We start from the raw sequence: 18,212 nt of genomic DNA on the forward strand, positions 1-18,212 counted from the left end.
AAAGAAAAGATGACTCTTTTGATATTAATAGAGAAACCACAGAAGTCTATCAGTATTTGTATAAGTGTTGTTGGGTAAGTGTTGAATTAAAGAAAAGACGGAGGAGCAAGATCTGTTTAACTGTGTTACGGTAGAAGCCATAGTTACAATCGGAAGAGGCTGTTTTGCTTCATGAGGTAAAGGCACAAAGGTAGGAGAGACCTGGAGAAGGGAGGGTGTGGTGGAAGATGATGTGGGAAAAAATGTGTGTTGAGAGACCATGATAACATCGTGTTCCCTATTTAATCTAATGGTCAAAAACTAACTTTCCCATGGTGGGAAAAATTGGCCTTTCCCAGGCTAAACGGCACCTAAAGAATCCTTCAATAATAACCTCTCCGATCCCAATAAACTCTTAATCTTCGTAACAATTTTTTGACGTTTCCAAAACCGAAGATATGGGTTTCTTTTTTTCTTTTGAGCAAGTATGGGTTTCAATATAGACTAACCTACCCCATGATTAACATGTCTAACAATTTAAGTTGTTGAGTTGAAACTCCCACCCTGCTCCGCTGCCAAAATTTTATTTGTTGAACTTGACACATGCAATCGTCATTATACATCTTTTTTTTTTGTGGTGGCCGGGGTTTGAACCCCAAACCTTGCATATATTATGCATTGTCCCTACCAACTGAGTTAAGCTCACTAGGACAATCGTCATTATACATCTATAATAACCATCCGATTTAAAAATATATTGCAAAATTACTCCACAAGTCCTTTTTCTTATTTAATTGTAACATATTGATCCTTTATCTTATTTTTTTTCCACTTAATTTCTTATCTTTATAAACACACACAAATTAATCCTTTTTTCCATTTTTATTAGAAATCTGATGAAGTGGCAAGCCATGTAGGATAATTATAATTTTTTAAAATTGTTTCTATATTGAAAATTAAAAAAACTCATAATTGATATCAACAATCATCTTATTCTCATCATTTTTATCCTCATCTTCATCATCTCCTTCTCTAAATAAAAAAATAAATTAAAAAATCCACCCAAATTTAATCCACCTCAAAATTGCATGAGTCTAAATGTTTTGTTTACTTTCACTTTATAAATCCTAAATTAAACAAAGGTAAAAACTGAAATTAAAGCAAATTAATATTGTTCACAAATCCAAAAAAAAAAAAAAAACCACACATCAACTTCATAAATCTACAGTAACTTAATTTTTTGTGGTTTGTAGTTTACTTATCATCCAAAAGTAAACTACAGTAATTAAATTTTTTATAGTTTGTAGATAGTGATGGTATGAAATTGAATTTTGTTTTTTTGGTTTAAGAAATGAGATGGCGAACATGATTAAGAAGATGAAAATGGTGAGAAGAAGATAGATGTTCATATCAATTCTGGGTTTTTTAATTTTCATTATAAAAAAATAATTTTTTTTTTAATTATCCTACCTGGCTTGCAACATCATCAGATTTCTAATAAAAAATGGAAAAAAACAAAGATTAATTTGTATGCGTTTATAAAGATAAAAGACTTATTTGAGAAAATAAAAATAAAAATAAAAATAAACTACAATTCCACCTAAACATGACCGGTCCAATGAGTTTGCCACACCTAATTGAACATCCACTTTCAACGAATTAACTACAATTCCACTTTTCAAAATCACATGGCCGAGGAAACTTACTGCTTAAAAAAACAAAAACCCGTACTTCGATATTTTAACAAACAAGTTTATGTTCGTTTTATCACTTGCAACGTTGTTCTGAATGTGTTAAACCTGAATCATAGAACTTGACAATTGTTAACTCAAACCTTTAGTTTGCTTGGGTTTTGGTATGTAGTTTTTTTCGTTTGCCTAGCTGGTTTTTTACATTGTAATCATACTCTGAACTTTGTATGTTATGTAATTTTGGCACTTCTTGTGCTTCTCAGAATGCTTATTTCATAAGTAATATACTATATTTTGTCTAGTTAAAAAAAAAAAAAAACTTGATCAAGTATTTATCCCTGTAAAAGACATGTACCTTGATTGTTTTGATTGTTTCATAGGCAACAATGCTTTTCCTGTCATCTTTGTCTCCATCCAGTTATAATCAAAGTAGCCAAACACTTCAGAGTTTTGGTTGTTTTTATTCTTAGTGTATATCATACCAAAGTTGCAAGTAACCTTCACATATCTGATGATTCTCTTAGTTGTAATCATATGAGAAATAGTAGGTTTTTCCATCTACTTGTTGATCAATCCTACTCCATATGCTATATCAGGTCTTGTATGATATAGATACCTCTGTGACCCCACTATTTGCTTGAACAAAGTTTAATCAACTTCATTCTCATCACTGCTCATAGTAAGTTTGATTCATGTGTCCATTGGAGTTGAAGATAGCTTTGTGACTACTCGTTACACATTTAGGAATCAAGACCACTATTAACCCATATATATATATTCTCTATATTTTTTAAAATAGATGCTTTATTTGACATAAATATCTCAACAATTGTTCACTATCTATTTAATTTAAATTTTAATTAATTTCTAATATTTTATGTAGCATGGATGTTTTCTTTTTGAAGATGTAGCATAGATATCACAACAAACTACTCATTACATTTTAAAATTTTCTAATTTTATTTAACATATATTTTTCAGTAAATGTAATTATTTAATCATAATTAAAATTTATATAATATTAGATATATTTTTTTTTATGTACGCATGTAACTCCCATGTTAAAAATTATTTTAACCTTTTTCAAGTTTTTTTAAATTTATTTTTCTGTTTAGCATAAATATCTCATCAGAATACATATATTAAGTTGCATAAACATTTGAACAAAATAATCATCAATTTTCGTTATATTTAATTTTTTTAATTTATACTTTTTTTAACATATATTGTTCAATCATTTTAATTCCTTTTCAAAAAATTTCAACAAAATACACATAAATTAAATATTTTTATCTAGCAAAAATATCTCAACAACCTACACCATATTCAGTGGCGGATCTTGTCCAAAATATTGGGGGGAGCGGCAAATATTAACTAAATATTATAATTGAAATTCATAAAAGTCATATACAATTTCATCCAAAATATTATAACTGAAATTCATAAAAGTTATCCAAAAAAAAGCATCAACACAAGGCTAAAGTTCCAATTCCAAATTACTATCTGCCAACTATTTATCCTAACCTTGGAGAATCTGAATTAGCCTACTATAATTCTTGCCACATGCAGAATAGAAGAACCCTTCACACAAGACTGCTACTAATACTCTGATGCAAAAGCTTGGAACTTGACCAAGTCACTGGAGCAGCTAAATAATAAGCTTAGACAAATTAGCAAAGATTTAAAATAAATTCAAAACATAAAAAGAAAATATATACATACAAGAAATCATTTACCTGAATTTAAAATTTCACGTTTCGGTCTTTCAAAGTCTTGAATTCGTCAATAATTGAATCAGAACTAAATTGATCAGCTATTTCCTTTTCAATATAAAGCATCATATTGTCAGCAAGAAATTCATCCTCCATCTTATTACGCAATCTTGTCTTGATTAATTTCATTGCTGAAAATGATCTTTCTGTTGTAGTTGTAGAAACCGGGAGAGTTAAGATAAGGCGGATTAGACGATCAACCAAGTAATGTTTATCTGCCCTCCTTGTCTTTTTTAAAGCTTCACACAATTCAGACATAGTTGACAACTTATTCAAATCTGGATGACTAACAACATCAAGATGATAGTGATGAAGTTGATATCTCAAATTAAGTTTCTCTTGCTCACTAAAATCTAGAGGATAAAATTTACTTACAAGAGCACATATATTATCTACATCAAATGCTTTGTACATATCCTTCGGAACCAAACTGTTGCTTAGAGTTAAAAGCTCCATTGTTTCCAAACAAAACTTATGATTCAATTCTTGCAATTGTTGATCAATTGTAACACAAAAAAGATTCACTCTAAAATGTTGACCCACCGTGATGTGATCCTTTTGATGACGAGCGCGGCCTTCACGCTCTATATAAACAACATTACAATCAGGGGAATCAATATCATGCTTTTCACAAAACAATATCACATTTTTAAACAAATCATCCCAGCCATCATCTCTCAACTTCTGAATTAATGTTTTTGTAGAGCCAACTAATTGCATAACATTAGTTATATCTTGGGAATTCTGTTGTAAAGCTTGACAAAGATGATCTGTAATTCCCATAATCTCTTTCATCATGTGCAAAATAAACGTGAACTCAAATGATTTCAAAAAATTATAAGCAGCATTAGCATCCCCACGTGTAGAATAACTTGATCCACTTTTCCTAATTTCTTTAAGAACCACACAAGTTGGATTATGCAGTTTTATCATACTACAAATAAAAGCAAAATGTGAGCTCCAACGAGTATCTGCAGCTTGTTTATGATTGCTAACCTGATTTTGTCCTTTACCACTCTCAAGTTCGCCAATCTCTAGCAAATTACTAATCTCATTTGATATGGCCTTGTGCAATTCATCATTACGCTTACTCGAGGAACAAGTAACATTCACAATAAAGGTTAAGTGTGAAAAGAAATCATGAATAGGGAAAACTTCTCTGGAAGCAGTAACCAAAGCAAGTTGTAATCGATGTGCAAAGCAATGAATGTAATAAGCATAAGGGCAATCTTTGAGAAATAATGCTTGCAATCCATTCCACTCTCCTCTCATATTACTAGCACCATCATACCCTTGCCCACGGATATCTGAAACATGAAGACCATGCCGAGAAAGAACATCACAAACTTCTTTTTTAAGTGTGATAGCCATAGTGTCATCAATATGAGGGGTGCTTTGGTCTTTTCCTATGTAAATTTTTTATTTTTTTTAAAGTGGGGGGAGCCATGGCTCCCATGGGCTCCTATGGAGCACCGTTACTGACCATATTTAAATCACCTAAACATTTCAGGATATTATCTTGGATCCAAATTTTTAAATATGGCTTAATTAGTTATAATTTATTTAGCTTTTAGCATCATAACTGAAGTGAAAATAATAATCATAAAAAGGGGTTTTAAATTGTGACCCTTTTTAAATTTAACTTGTACTTGTCGTAAATAATTCTCAAGTTGATACTTGAAAGAATAAAAACTTGGTTAAGTTCATAACATTCTGAAGTACGCTCAGAAGTGTTAGTTTGATAAATAAAGAATAAAGTGATAATAATGTGTAAAGTGAATTCAACCATTGATGTTGAAGATAAAGAGTAACGGTAGAGAACTTAACACACGAGAATTATATTGGTTCCTCCAACGTGGGCTAGTTCAGTCCTCACAACTGTGAGATTTTCAATATGATGTTTGAGAGAACCTTCTCAATTTCTGCACCTTACACTTCTGCGACTAGGGATTTAACTTCATGTAATATCTTAGCCTCAACAGGCTTACAAATTGTATTATCTAGTCTCAACAAGAAAAAACTGTATTATCTAGCCTCAATGAACTTGAATGGATGAAATCATGTATAACATCTAGGATTATCTAGGAAATCACGGTGTTTCTACTTCATTGTTCCTTTTATCTTTATGACCAATGAATGGAATCTTTGACTTTAATACCATAGATGCATTTAATGATTTCTTGATCCAAAGTCGAAATCCTTTTCTGCATATGATATGTTCATGTTACGTTTGTTCTTGCATGTTCATGGTATTGTCATTGATTTCTGGGTTTTCTCTTATGAACCTTCTAAGCAACCTTCTAAATTTTGTTTGGGTTCATATATATGAACTTCAGAATATTTATGGGTTCTTCATATGAACTTCAAATGTTTCTTCTGGGTTCTTGCCTTTTTGATAACTGTACTTTATGCTCAACATTCTGACTTTATGAAGATTGTTGTTTCTTCCATTCAAATCTACTTGAAGCATATAAAAAAGAGACTGTTTGTTTTGACAAACAATATGATTCTTTCTTTGAAGTTCAAAAGAATATTTCTTTGCATTTAGTTCATCATTATTTGTAACAAATGACTTTAAATATTCTTGTTGATCCATGAAGTAATCCTTTATTATTTCTGGAAATATTATGGGTTAATGTTCATAATCATTATGAACTCCATTCATCTGAACATTACGAACTATGTTCACATGAACATTGTGAACTCTGAACTTCTTATCTTAGAAAGAATTTAGGGTATGACAATTTGAGTAAGTTTTGAGAATCTTCATAACATGTATGCATATTTCCTTTATCTTGTATTGTTGTAGTGAATCTTCAAATCATATAACACAAAAATCAATGTGAGTTTTGTCATATAAATTCAAGCACATCCTTGTGTAGCTTGTTTTGTAAGTTATTTCATCATGATTCATTAGCTATGAATCTTCATGGAGATTGTGATACTACTGTTGTAATTGCTGATATACTCATTCTTTCATTGTTTAGGTATCATGCACTTATTGATGTGAATGACTTCTAGCTTATCCACTTATGTGATTCCCGTTCTTTCAACAAAAAATCTCAAGTGCAAACATTAGTAGATCATCATTCTTAAAACTTATGGTTTATTATCATTAAAATATTCATCAAAAATATTTTTGCTTCAACAATAACTTGATTCTAATTTAATTTTTCTTTAAAGGGTCAACCTAACTTGTGCCCTTAGGGCATAACTCCGTCCTCAGGTACTCATGTCGACTAGGCGTCCTCAACCTGCATGTCTACACCACGAGGATGTCGGCGATCAAAAGCCACTGGAGAGTAAGATATATGTTCAACATAAAGAAGATACGAACACATGTATAGTATTAGGATCACAACATTATATAAGCACTTATCCATTTTTAAGCAAAATCATATTCACATGTATTTTCATTCGATTAGTTAAATGAATACGACAAAATCTCAAATTATCATCACAAAGATATAAAAAGTTTTCATATCATCATTTTATCATCAATTCAAATACATGATTTTAACACTTCATCACCATCGTCAAATAACACAATTTTCACACGAATACACATAGTCATGTATACATCTTTCACGTAATCAAATACACAACTTCCACATAGACTCATATGCATGCAGTGGTCTATTCAACTCTATATGCATGTGGTATTGTTTTGAATATCGATTCTATTATTTAATAATATATATGAGCACTTGACATACGTAGGCTTATAGTGGGATGTGAACTTCGTTGGAATGTCCTTTATTCCTTACATGTCATTTCACTCTTAATTTAGTAACAAAAAAAAAAGGACACGAAAGAGAGATGAAGTGCATGTGCTAGCTAACACAACTATCACTTGAATCACGAATAGGAAGGATTTGAGACTATAAATATTTATCAATTGTCTATTATTTTCTTTTCATTTGCGAGTATCCATTACATGTTTATTTTCTAGAAATTGCTGCCATTCCCTATTAGCTTAGTTGTTTTTACATTCATACACACTCAGGCTTTTTTATCGGCACTCTTAGCCTTTTCAAGCCATCATTGTATTTATTTTCCTTTGTTAAATCCATTCGAGCTATAAATTATCTCATTTCTATCGGTGACAACCTGCATTATAAGCCTAATTGACCTGGATATTTTTTTTTATATCATATTTACCTTCTTTGGATTTAGGTAGAAGCATTAATTTCCTTGTGATGATTTGATATTAAGTTTGGGGTTGCTTCTATAATTAGTAACATTCTAATATTGGGGTAGACGTACTAGATTACTAAAATACACACATCGAAAAATGTCTCTTAAAAAACTAAAACAAAGAGCCATTAATCTCATAAAGCATGACTTCTTTAAACAAAAAATTAAAAGAGAAATAAAAATAAAATATTTCTCTTAATGCCAGATTAGAATGGAGGGACCTCTTGGTAATTGTTGGTTTCTTAAGAAGGAAAAAGTAGTAGATATATAACTCAAATTTAGCCTACTTTCCTTAAAATGTCCCACCTTTACTTAAGTCACGTTATAACCCATAAAGGCCTAAAAAGTGTGTATTTTTATATGAACTTTGAAAAGTTGTTTAGAATGTTTTCAAGCCAATGGTAAAATGACATGTGCATTCAATAATGAGAGAATATGTGAACTTGAGCGAAAAAATTATGTTTAGTTAGCATCTCTATAGTCATTTTCTTGGATATATATGTATTAAATTTGTAAGAGAGAATGTATTTCATGGGCATGAATATGGAGGTTAAACCCGTAGTTCAATTGTAGGGTGAGGTAAAAGTTTTTTGGAATTTTTATCAATCAAGAAGTTTTGTTATTGTACTACATAATTTTATTTTGAAAGTTTGAGCCTTGAGAACAAACAACGGCTCAATATTAGGGTTGTTATGGCACTCGGTCTTTTAGACACTTTTTTTAGGCTTTTTAGTAACAAAGTGAACAATTCATTCTGAAGAGAAAATATTGTGAAAAAGACCTTGAAACCATGTCAAATCACCTTAAACAGACAACTTTAAGGTCATGTTATAGAGAAAATCTTGTGTGGACCAGGACCAAGAATTTTGGTTTGGTCACACACACAAGAATTTGCCTTCTCTCTCTCTTCTCTTCTCTCTTCTCTCTTCTCTCTCTTCTCTCTCTTCTCTCTTCTCTCTCTTCTCTCTTCTCTATTTGTGTGTGACCAAACCAAAATTCTTGGTCCTGGTCCACACAAGTGTTTCTCCATGTTATATATTTTACAAGATGTGTCAAGTGACTCTTAGGGGTACAGTCATTATAGACATTTCACTAAAAGAAACGAGACAAGGAATAAAGAAAACCAAAATAGCAAGTTGTTGCCTCATGTGTGTCACACAAGAGAAGCCTACCTGTCATGCATAATAAGGAGGTGATTATCCACCGGCTCATGTGTATTACACACTACGGAATGGCGTCCCCCTAGGCCGTTATTGAAAATGTGGATCATAATTCATTTTAATAACCAGCACCCGTAACATAATTGATGACAGTCCGTCATATCGTATTTTGAGTCTTTTTAGTTAAGTTTTTAGTCTATTTTCATTAGTTTAACATTTAATTTAGAGTCATTTTGAATAAATTGTCATTTTTGATTTATCGAGTCAATAAGGTTTCATCAGCTATTATTACTACTAGTTTGTGGCTAATATGTCTATGGATATACTTGATTGGTAATTTGAGAAGGAACATGTAGCACAAGGAAAGCGTTGCATGCTTTGGAGGCCAAAGAAATAAGAAGAAACATGTCCTTGTGTGGTGGATCATCGGATAAAATGAAAGAAATTGATTTGCACTTGGCTGCTCTATTAATTAAAGGAGGTGTGAATATTAAAGAGAAAAAAAGAAGTAATATGTGCCTATGTTAAATTGGAAAACGCAAGTGGGCATTGGGTCCAATTTTGGTTGTTAACCCGAGAGCACTAAAACTAGTTCATGAGATATATAAAGGGCGCTGCACATCATATGCGAGGATTATTATTTGACGGTGTGGAACAGAGCCACATTCACACATCACGAGAGAGGGGAGAAGCACATGGAAATGGAGAGCAACAGCACCGATTGAATAAAATTGAGGAGCAACGTCGATAAGACAGAACTCTATCGGTTTAATTTCTTTACTATGTTGTTTATTTCTTTTATCATGTGTAGTTAATTTCCTGTGATTAGGTCAATAGATGATTCTGTACTAGCTCATGTGATGTAACCTGAAACTCTTATGTTTATGAATGTCAATCTAGATTATTCAGAATATTTTATTCTTAATGCTTTTATGATTCTGACCCAATATAATTGTTTTAAGAGATTATATGACTACTGACACTAGCATGTATCTCGGAAATATTTATGCTGTTCTATCTAACGGACAATCTAGGGATGGAGCATTGCTAGATAGAGATAATTGAATTAACAGACTAAATAGCCTTTGATGATTATAGGTTCACCTAAGGAATTAGGGGATTATGATTAGATGAGAGGACTTAGGATCAAGGGATTGACCTAAGTTAATTTGTTAATTCGTTGTTGACTTTGTGACATTCATAAGCTTAAGAAACAGGTTACTAATAATGAGTGATGTATAGATGAATTGAATGACCTAGTCATTTCTCTAAAATTATTTCAAAACCAATTTGAAGGTGAGAAAAACACAAGAAGGGGGGTTGAATTGTGTTTTGAAAAATTCTTCGTTTCTCCTAAAAACTGAACACACTGATCAGAAGCTAAGTGAGACAGCTTCTGAAGTGATGATCAGAATCTAAATGCAGCGGAATAAAACAGAGAGAGAGAAGAAGAACGACACAAAGCAATTATACTGGTTCCTTCCACAATCCGGAAGTAGTCCAGTCACCCTTGCACTTCCAAGGAGATTTCACTAAGAGTAATATCTGATTACAATTGCTCAAGCACACAAGCAAGAGACTTCCTTTGCTCAAGCACACAAGCTAGAGACTTCCTTTGCTCAAGAACACAATCAAGAGACTTCCTGCTCAAGCACAACTGCAAGAGACTTCCTAACTAAACAAAATTACACAGAAAATTGTTTAAGGTTGAACACTTGATATACAATCAGAGGTGCTCACAATACAAATCAGATACAGACTCAATGGACTTAAGAATTTCTAAGATATGACTTTGAGACACATAAATTCTAAGTGAATGCAGAACAATTTCAGCAGAGGTTTGGCACTTGTAAAAATGTTGTGAGTCTTTCGTTCAGCGTTCTTGCATTACCAAAACTCTAAGTCTTCACTCCTTTATATAGAGGTGTGAAAGAGACGTTGTGAAATTGCCAGCACACCAAAGAGTCGTTGTTGAAGCTTGATCTTTCACCAATGATCTTTTGCCTGATTTGGTTGTTGTCCTATGAAGAACCAATTTGAAATCCATTCCTTATCCAAAGGAACATATATGCAGGCGAGACCGTATTCTGGAGCTGTTTTCTTGTCTTGTAGCGTGGACACAAAACAGAGTAGTGGAGAACGTGGTTGTACAATTCGTACAAAGTACAATGTCAACGCTTTCGTCCAAATTGCAAGCACATGCCTTCAAACACCTTTGAAATGACCGTTGCAATGTTCCACTGATTTTCTGCTGTGTTTTCGAAACCAATAGACAGCTTTTGCAATGTAGATTCTTCAATCTTTGAATGTTTTGCAAATCCAGTTGATCTTCAGCTTCTGGTGAAATGGCTTCTGATGAGGCAGCTTCCGATGATGCAGCTTCTGATGAAGCAGCTTCTGCAGCTTCTGATGATGTGGCTTCTGGACCTCTTGTCTTCAGAAGCACTATTCTTCAGGAGCAGCTTTTCTTCAGGAGCGCTTTGCCTTCAGAATCATCTAAGCTTCATTTTCGTTTGCTCTTTATTTGCTCATTCAGAACCAATTAATGATGTAACTTTTTTAACTGTGGTCCTGTACACTTGAACAAATATTAGCTAGTCCAATTTACAATTTTTAATACCTTGTTATCATCAAAACTTTCTAAGGTTCATTGTTAAACACATTTTGTTCCAACAATCTCCCCCTTTTTGATGATGACAAACAATAGTATTTAAAAATTGATCAATTGTTGTTAATCTAATTAACAAGTTGACCTTGGGGTTCTGAGGTTTGTAAGCTTAGAGTCTGAGGTTTGTAAGCTCTAACTCCCCCTGAGTCTGATAGTCTTCAAGGTGAGGTTTGTAAGCTCCCCCTAAGTTCTATCCAGGTTAATTAAATTCATTTTTCGTACAATAATATCAGAGCTATAAAAAATTGAAAGAATTGACTTATAGATAAGAAGAATGGTTCAATTAATTGTTATTTGAAATTTGATACTCCCCCTTTTTGATACACCGATAAAAAGGATAGAAATTTTCAAAATTTTCAAACTTCAATTAATGGGGCTCAGAGCCTTTAAATACTATCACATATACTCCCCCTTTTGTCATTAGCAAAAAGACATAAACAAAAAGAAGAGATGAGAAAAACGTAAGATTAAAGGTTCAGATCATAATTCAATATAAATTAAAAGCATTGTAACCATCTTCAAAGATTAAATAAACAGTCATAGTAAGCATTATTATCAAAGCAAATAATGACATACAAGGTATAAACAGTTAAAGATTTTCAGAAACAGGAAAAATTCAGAAGCTTATAATATCAGAAGCAAAAAGAACTAATTCAGAAGCAGAAATGAACAAAGAATATCAAAAGCCTAAAAAGACAAAAAAATAAGCTAAAAGTGTGCAACTATGGGTTTGGCTTATTTCTCTAGAATCTTCTTCAGAAGCTCTTGAACATCAGCATACTTCTTGTCCATAACTTTTCTGTAGTTGTCTTCTCTGATCTTGGCTTCTTGCATATCAGCTTCTAATTTTGATATCTTCAGCTTCTACTCTAGTAGCTCTGTTTCAAGCCTGTCATTTTCTTCTTTGAGCACCTTGTTCTCCTGAGCTAGAGCCAGGTTAGGTGCATCAATCTTTTCCAGAATCTCAGAAGGAATGATCAGATTCAGCTCCTTAGGCAGGAATTCATCAGGTTTTCTGCCTCTGATACTGAGTGGATTCTTCACCCAAGTACCAAGAATTTCTACATCTCCATCATTCTCTTCAATGCCATTCAACCAATCTTCCAGCTTCTGCTTGGCTTGCTCTTGAGCCTCAATACAGGAATCATGCAGAGCTGAAATCAGGTTGATGACCCTTTCCTTGATCCTTCTCCATTGCTTCTGATAGCTTATTGTATGACCCAAGTCATTTCTACTTGCTATCAGTCTGAGAACTTCAGAAGCAATATCTTCCCACACATCCTTTAGTACTTGAGAATCCAGGTAAATGGTGGGAGGTGAAGGTTGTTTAGAGGGTTTTGGAGGGACTAGGGGAACAATTGGTAGGTTTGATGATGATTGGTCATTTGTAGTTGATGATTGGCTGGTTGATGGTTGGTCAGGAGTGGGGTCAACTACCATATCAGAGGCATGATCATATTGATCATCCTCAGAGTCTGTGTCCATATCACATACACCAGTATGGTGGATGATCTTGATGACTTGAACTGGTGAAGAAGATATGGAAGCAGAGGTTAGCTCAGGAACAATGTGTTCAGGAGCGGTAGTTTCAGGTTCAGGTTCAAAAGTGGGTTTAGTAACTGGTTGTTCAGGAACAGTCTTTTGAGGAGTTGGTTCAGGAACAATTGGGGGTGATGAAATTGTAGGGGGTGAAGAGGCTTTTTCTGGTGAAGGTGTTTGTTGTGGGGGGTCTTCTGAAACAACTTTATCAGAAGCAGCTGCTTCTGGAGTTGTCTCAGAGGCTTTCTCTGAGGTTGTGGTAAAGCCAGATTGGGGTAGTTCACCTAGATAATGACTTTCTAGGTGATCTAAAAGAGATGTGTCTTCAGAAGGAATAGAGGATGTGCTATAGGATGTGTGAGAAACTTGAGATACCTTAGATAACATTGCTGAGTTATCTACTGCTTCTGAAGTTCCAAGATTCTGAACTTGCTCCATATTTTCAGCAACAGCTTCATACACTATTAGAGTCCTTTCTCCTTCTTGTTCTTTTTCAAGTTCTTTCATGGCTTTCCGTTCTTGCCTATTTGCCAAATAGTCATCAGAAAGTTCCTTAGCCATTCTCTTCATGGCTGGAGTCATTTCAACCATGGAACTTTTCTTGTCAACAGGAGCCTTCTTCCTTTTCAGCTTTGGCTCAGACTCTTCTTCTTCTATTTCATCGAGAGCTTCCTCTAGCTGCTCTTTGGTGATTACCAAATCTGCCTTACCTTTTCTTCTTTTCTGAGGAATAGAAGCAGCACCAACCTTCTGCATCTTTCCTTTATCCTTGGCAGAAACAGATTCAGCTTCAGACTTAGCAACTTTTTGCTTTTTGGTTTTAGCAACAGCAGCTTCTGACTCAGTACTAGTTCTGGCCCTCTTTTCTTTAGTAGGAGCAGCATCAGATTCCGAACTAGTTCTGGCTCTCTTCCCTTTAGGTGCATCAGAAACAGCTTCTGACACAGCAACTGCCTTGGCCTTCTTGCCTTTCCCTTTAGCAACAGCAGCTTCCTCCTCCAAGACGTACTCAGCTACTAATTTAGCTAAGTGTTCAGGATTACTGTCCTTAAAGATGGAAGGAAAGTCCCTGATAATCTCAGTTTCTTCTGTGGTCATCTCCAACCACTTTTCATCTTTAGGAGCTGTCTTGAAAACATGCATAGAATGCAATGTCTTGCTACTGATAGTCTTCTCAGCAGTAGAAACTTCGAAGCATTTATCAGAAGCATCTCTTGTCTTTTTCAAGAAATCCAGCACTCTTCCTTGATAAAAGATTTCTGATAACAATCTTCCACAGGGCACTTGTTTCCTTCCTTTGACAGTGCCTTCATTAATAGCCCAGCAGAGATAATCCATGACATATCTGGGGAAATTAATCTTCTCAAGCATGGCCATGAAGTAAATTGCCAGTTTCTGTTGATGATTTGGTTGGTCAGACCCTCCTGCTCTTAGAAAGAAGCAATCAGTACAGAATTTCACCAACATCCTGTGATGAATCTCCATTTCAGAAGGCTTAGCATCTTTGTTACCACCCAGAAGAGTGTTGTAGTAGCTTTGCAGCAGGACATCATCCTTCTTAACTATTTCTTGAAACCTTCCTTCTGCATTCATTCTACAAGCTTTAGCTATTATTTCCTCTGTGATGGTTACGGGAATACCCATCACTTCAGACCTTATCTCAAGGCTACTGAAGGAAGTGGGATTCAACTCTATCTCCATCTTTCCTTTCTTCGACCCAGCTTGTTTACCTGCTACCTTCACAGGCTTTTCATTGTACACTTCAGCTTTTAACCAAAAGTCCTTGACCAAGTTCACATAAGTTGGCCCATTTAGCATCTTGAAATACTCAGACAGCTTCTGAGTTTCTATCAATCCTTCCATGTTCACTTTGTACTTTTTAAGTGAAGTGAAGTCCACCGGTGATTCTATTTGAACTATTAAAGATTTCCATGGAATATCCATAGTCTTCTCTTTGTAGACTGACCCAGATCCTGATGCGCCTTGCTTGTTTGATGAAGATTCTGAAACTTTCGAGCTTGATGATGCCATTTGATGATGATTGAAGAATATTTAGAGAATTTAGGGTTCTAAGGTTTTTGCGCTTACTTCGCAAGAGGTTTGAGAACAAAATGTGTTTGTTGTGAGTGAGTAGTGTGTGAATTGACAAAGTGTTAAAAGTAAAACGATTGCAATTCAAAAGAGACAAACAAACATAACATTAATGACAAAATTGGGGGCGCGTGAAAAGTACTTTCAAAGCTATTAAATCATCATTGCCCTTTTAGTTATACACCAACACATACAGGCCACGTAAGAAGTTCACAGAGTAACTACCAAGTTAGTGGGCCAGAAGTTACTTTTAAAAAGTAACTCCCAACGTTTCCACTAATTCAACTATTCAGAAGCAATAAATCCAGCTTCTGGACTTCAGATGCTGACGTCATTATCAGAAGCGAGTTTTCCTCAGAACCTCAATAAAGAGCTTCTGATGAACTACTGCTTCTGAACTAACTTCAGAACCTAAAATCCTATTCAGGAGAAAGCAAACATCTAATCAGACACGTAGTGCATGTTCAAATTTTTCTTTATAAAATCAAATCGTTCAACAGTTAAAGGCTTAGTAAATATATCAGCCCATTGATTTTCAGTATCAATGAATTGTATATCTAAAATTCCTTTTTGAACATAATCTCTGATAAAATGGTGTTTGATTTCAATGTGCTTAGCTCTTGAATGCAAAATTGGATTTTTAGACAAACAAATAGCAGCAGTATTATCACAATAGATGGGAATACTGTTAGCAGTTATATGATAATCTTCCAACTGATGTTTCATCCAAAGTAGTTGTGTACAACAACTTGCAGCTGAAATGTATTTTGCTTCTGCTGTAGACATAACAATAGTTGTTTGTCTTTTGCTAGCCCAGGATATAAGATTATCACCCAGAAATTGACAATTGCCGCTGGTTGACTTTCTTTCAATCCTATCACCAGCATAATCAGCATCACATAATCCAATTAGCTTATAATCTAAGGATTTCCTATAAAGGAGTCCAAGATTAGTTGTTCCTTTCAAATACCTGAAGATTCCCTTAACAACAGTCATATGAGATTCTCTAGGATCTGATTGGAATCTTGCACACAAGCATACACTGAATAAAATATCTGGTCTAGATGCAGTAAGGTATAACAAAGAACCAATCATACCTCTATACAGCTTCTGATCTACTTTAGCTCCTTCATCTTCTTTGCTCAAGGTGCACGTAGGGTGCATTGGAGTGTTCATCACTTTACAATCTTCAAGTTTGAACTTCTTCAGAAGCTCCTTTGTGTACTTTGATTGATGAACATAGACTCCATCTTTGCATTGATTGATTTGAATGCCAAGGAAGAACTTCAGCTCTCCCATCATGCTCATTTCAAATTCATCCTGCATTAACTCAGAAAATTCCTTGCAAAGAGATGCATTAGTAGAACCAAATATTATATCATCAGCATATATTTGCACAACAAGAATATCTTTCCCAAGGGTCCTTCTGAAGAGTGTAGTATCAACCTGTCCTCTTTTAAAATCATTCTTGATTAAGAAATTACTTAGTCTATCATACCAAGCTCTGGGAGCTTGTTTCAAGCCATATAGTGATTTCTTCAGTTTAAAAACATGGTCAGGATATTTAATATCCTCAAATCCAGGAGGTTGCTTGACATACACTTCTTCTTCTATGACACCATTTAGAAATGCACTCTTGACATCCATTTGATATAATATTAAGCCATGATTAACTGCATAGGAAAGAAGTAACCTGATTGCTTCTAATCTAGCAACTGGAGCAAACGTTTCAGTGTAATCAATGCCTTCTTGTTGACTATACCCTTGTGCAACAAGCCTGGCTTTGTTTCTTGTTACTTCACCTTGCTCATTCAGCTTGTTTCTGAATACCCATTTTGTTCCAATAATGTTCTTGTGCTGAGGTTTGGGTACCAGATCCCACACATCATTTCTTTGAAATTGATTCAAATCTTCTTGCATAGCTAGGATCCATCCATCATCTGAAAGTGCTTCATCAACTGTTGTAGGTTCAATCATTGAGATTAGTCCAATCATTGACTCTACTTGTCTGAAATGTGATCTTGTTCTTCTTGGACTATCTTTGTTTCCAATGATTAGCTCCTCAGGATGTGAAGACTTGTGTTTGAATGTGTTTCTGGGAGGATCTGCTTGATGTGAGCCATCTTGTGCTTCATCAGAAGCAGTTTCATCTTGTGCTTCTGATGTGGGTTCAACTTCTGGACTATCTTCAGATTCAGCTATCTGATCAGGTTCTGGAGTAACTTCAGGAACCTGTATCTCTGCAAAACTTTCATCTTGCTTTGAAGTTTTATCTTCAAGCTCCTTGTCATCAAATTTAACGTGCATAGATTCTTCAACACAGAGTGTTTCTGAATTATACACTCTGTATGCCTTTGACCTTTCAGAGTAACCTAAGAAGATTCCTCTTTGGGCCTTGGCATCAAATTTCTTTAGGTAGAGCTTGTTGTTCAGAATGTAACATGTACATCCAAATTGATGAAAGTAAGAGATATTGGGTTTTCTTCCTTTAAAGAGTTCATATGCTGTTTTCTCCAAAATAGGTTTGATATAGATCCTGTTTTAAACATAGCATGCCGTATTCACTGCTTCTGCCCAAAAATGTTTTGGTAAATTGTTTTCATGGATCATGGTTCTGGCCATTTCTTGTAAAGTTCTATTCTTTCTCTCTACAACCCCATTTTGTTGTGGTGTTCTAGGAGAAGAGAATTCATGGAAAATTCCATGTTTTTCACAAAAAGCTTCAAATGGCTCATTTTCAAATTCTCCACCATGATCACTTCTGACTTTCAAAATTTTTGATTCTTTTTCAGATTGAATTTGAGTGCAGAAGCTACTGAATACATCACACGCAACATCTTTACTCTTTATGAATTTTACCCAAGTCCATCTGCTGTAATCATCAACAATGACTAATCCATATTTACTTCCATATAAGGATGCAGTACTCACTGGTCCAAATAAATCAATATGGAGTAATTCTAAAGGTCTTGAGGTTGAAACAATGTCTTTGGTTTTAAAAGATGATTTCACAATTTTCCCTCTCTGACATGCACCACAGAGTGCATCTGAATGATAGTCAATATCTGGTAGCCCTTTCACAAGTTGTAACTTACTAAGCTTAGAGATTAACCTC

The 18,212-nt window shown here is 34.3% G+C and overlaps 1 protein-coding gene across 1 annotated transcript; it reads right to left on the reverse strand.

Annotated features, from left to right (window-relative positions):
• Positions 1-3,388: 3,388 nt before the first annotated feature.
• On the reverse strand, positions 3,389-4,822 carry LOC146930292 (uncharacterized). Its single transcript, XM_085708292.1, has one exon. The coding sequence runs from the start codon at positions 4,811-4,813 to the stop codon at positions 3,413-3,415; it is 1,401 nt and encodes a 466-aa protein (XP_085564418.1). The 5' UTR covers positions 4,814-4,822; the 3' UTR covers positions 3,389-3,412.
• Between the last annotated feature and the right edge of the window lie 13,390 nt (positions 4,823-18,212).

Source organism: Medicago sativa, chromosome 4, assembly GCF_051527215.1.
Source record: "Medicago sativa cultivar Bolivia chromosome 4, Bolivia_mono, whole genome shotgun sequence".
Lineage (NCBI taxonomy): Eukaryota > Viridiplantae > Streptophyta > Magnoliopsida > Fabales > Fabaceae > Medicago > Medicago sativa.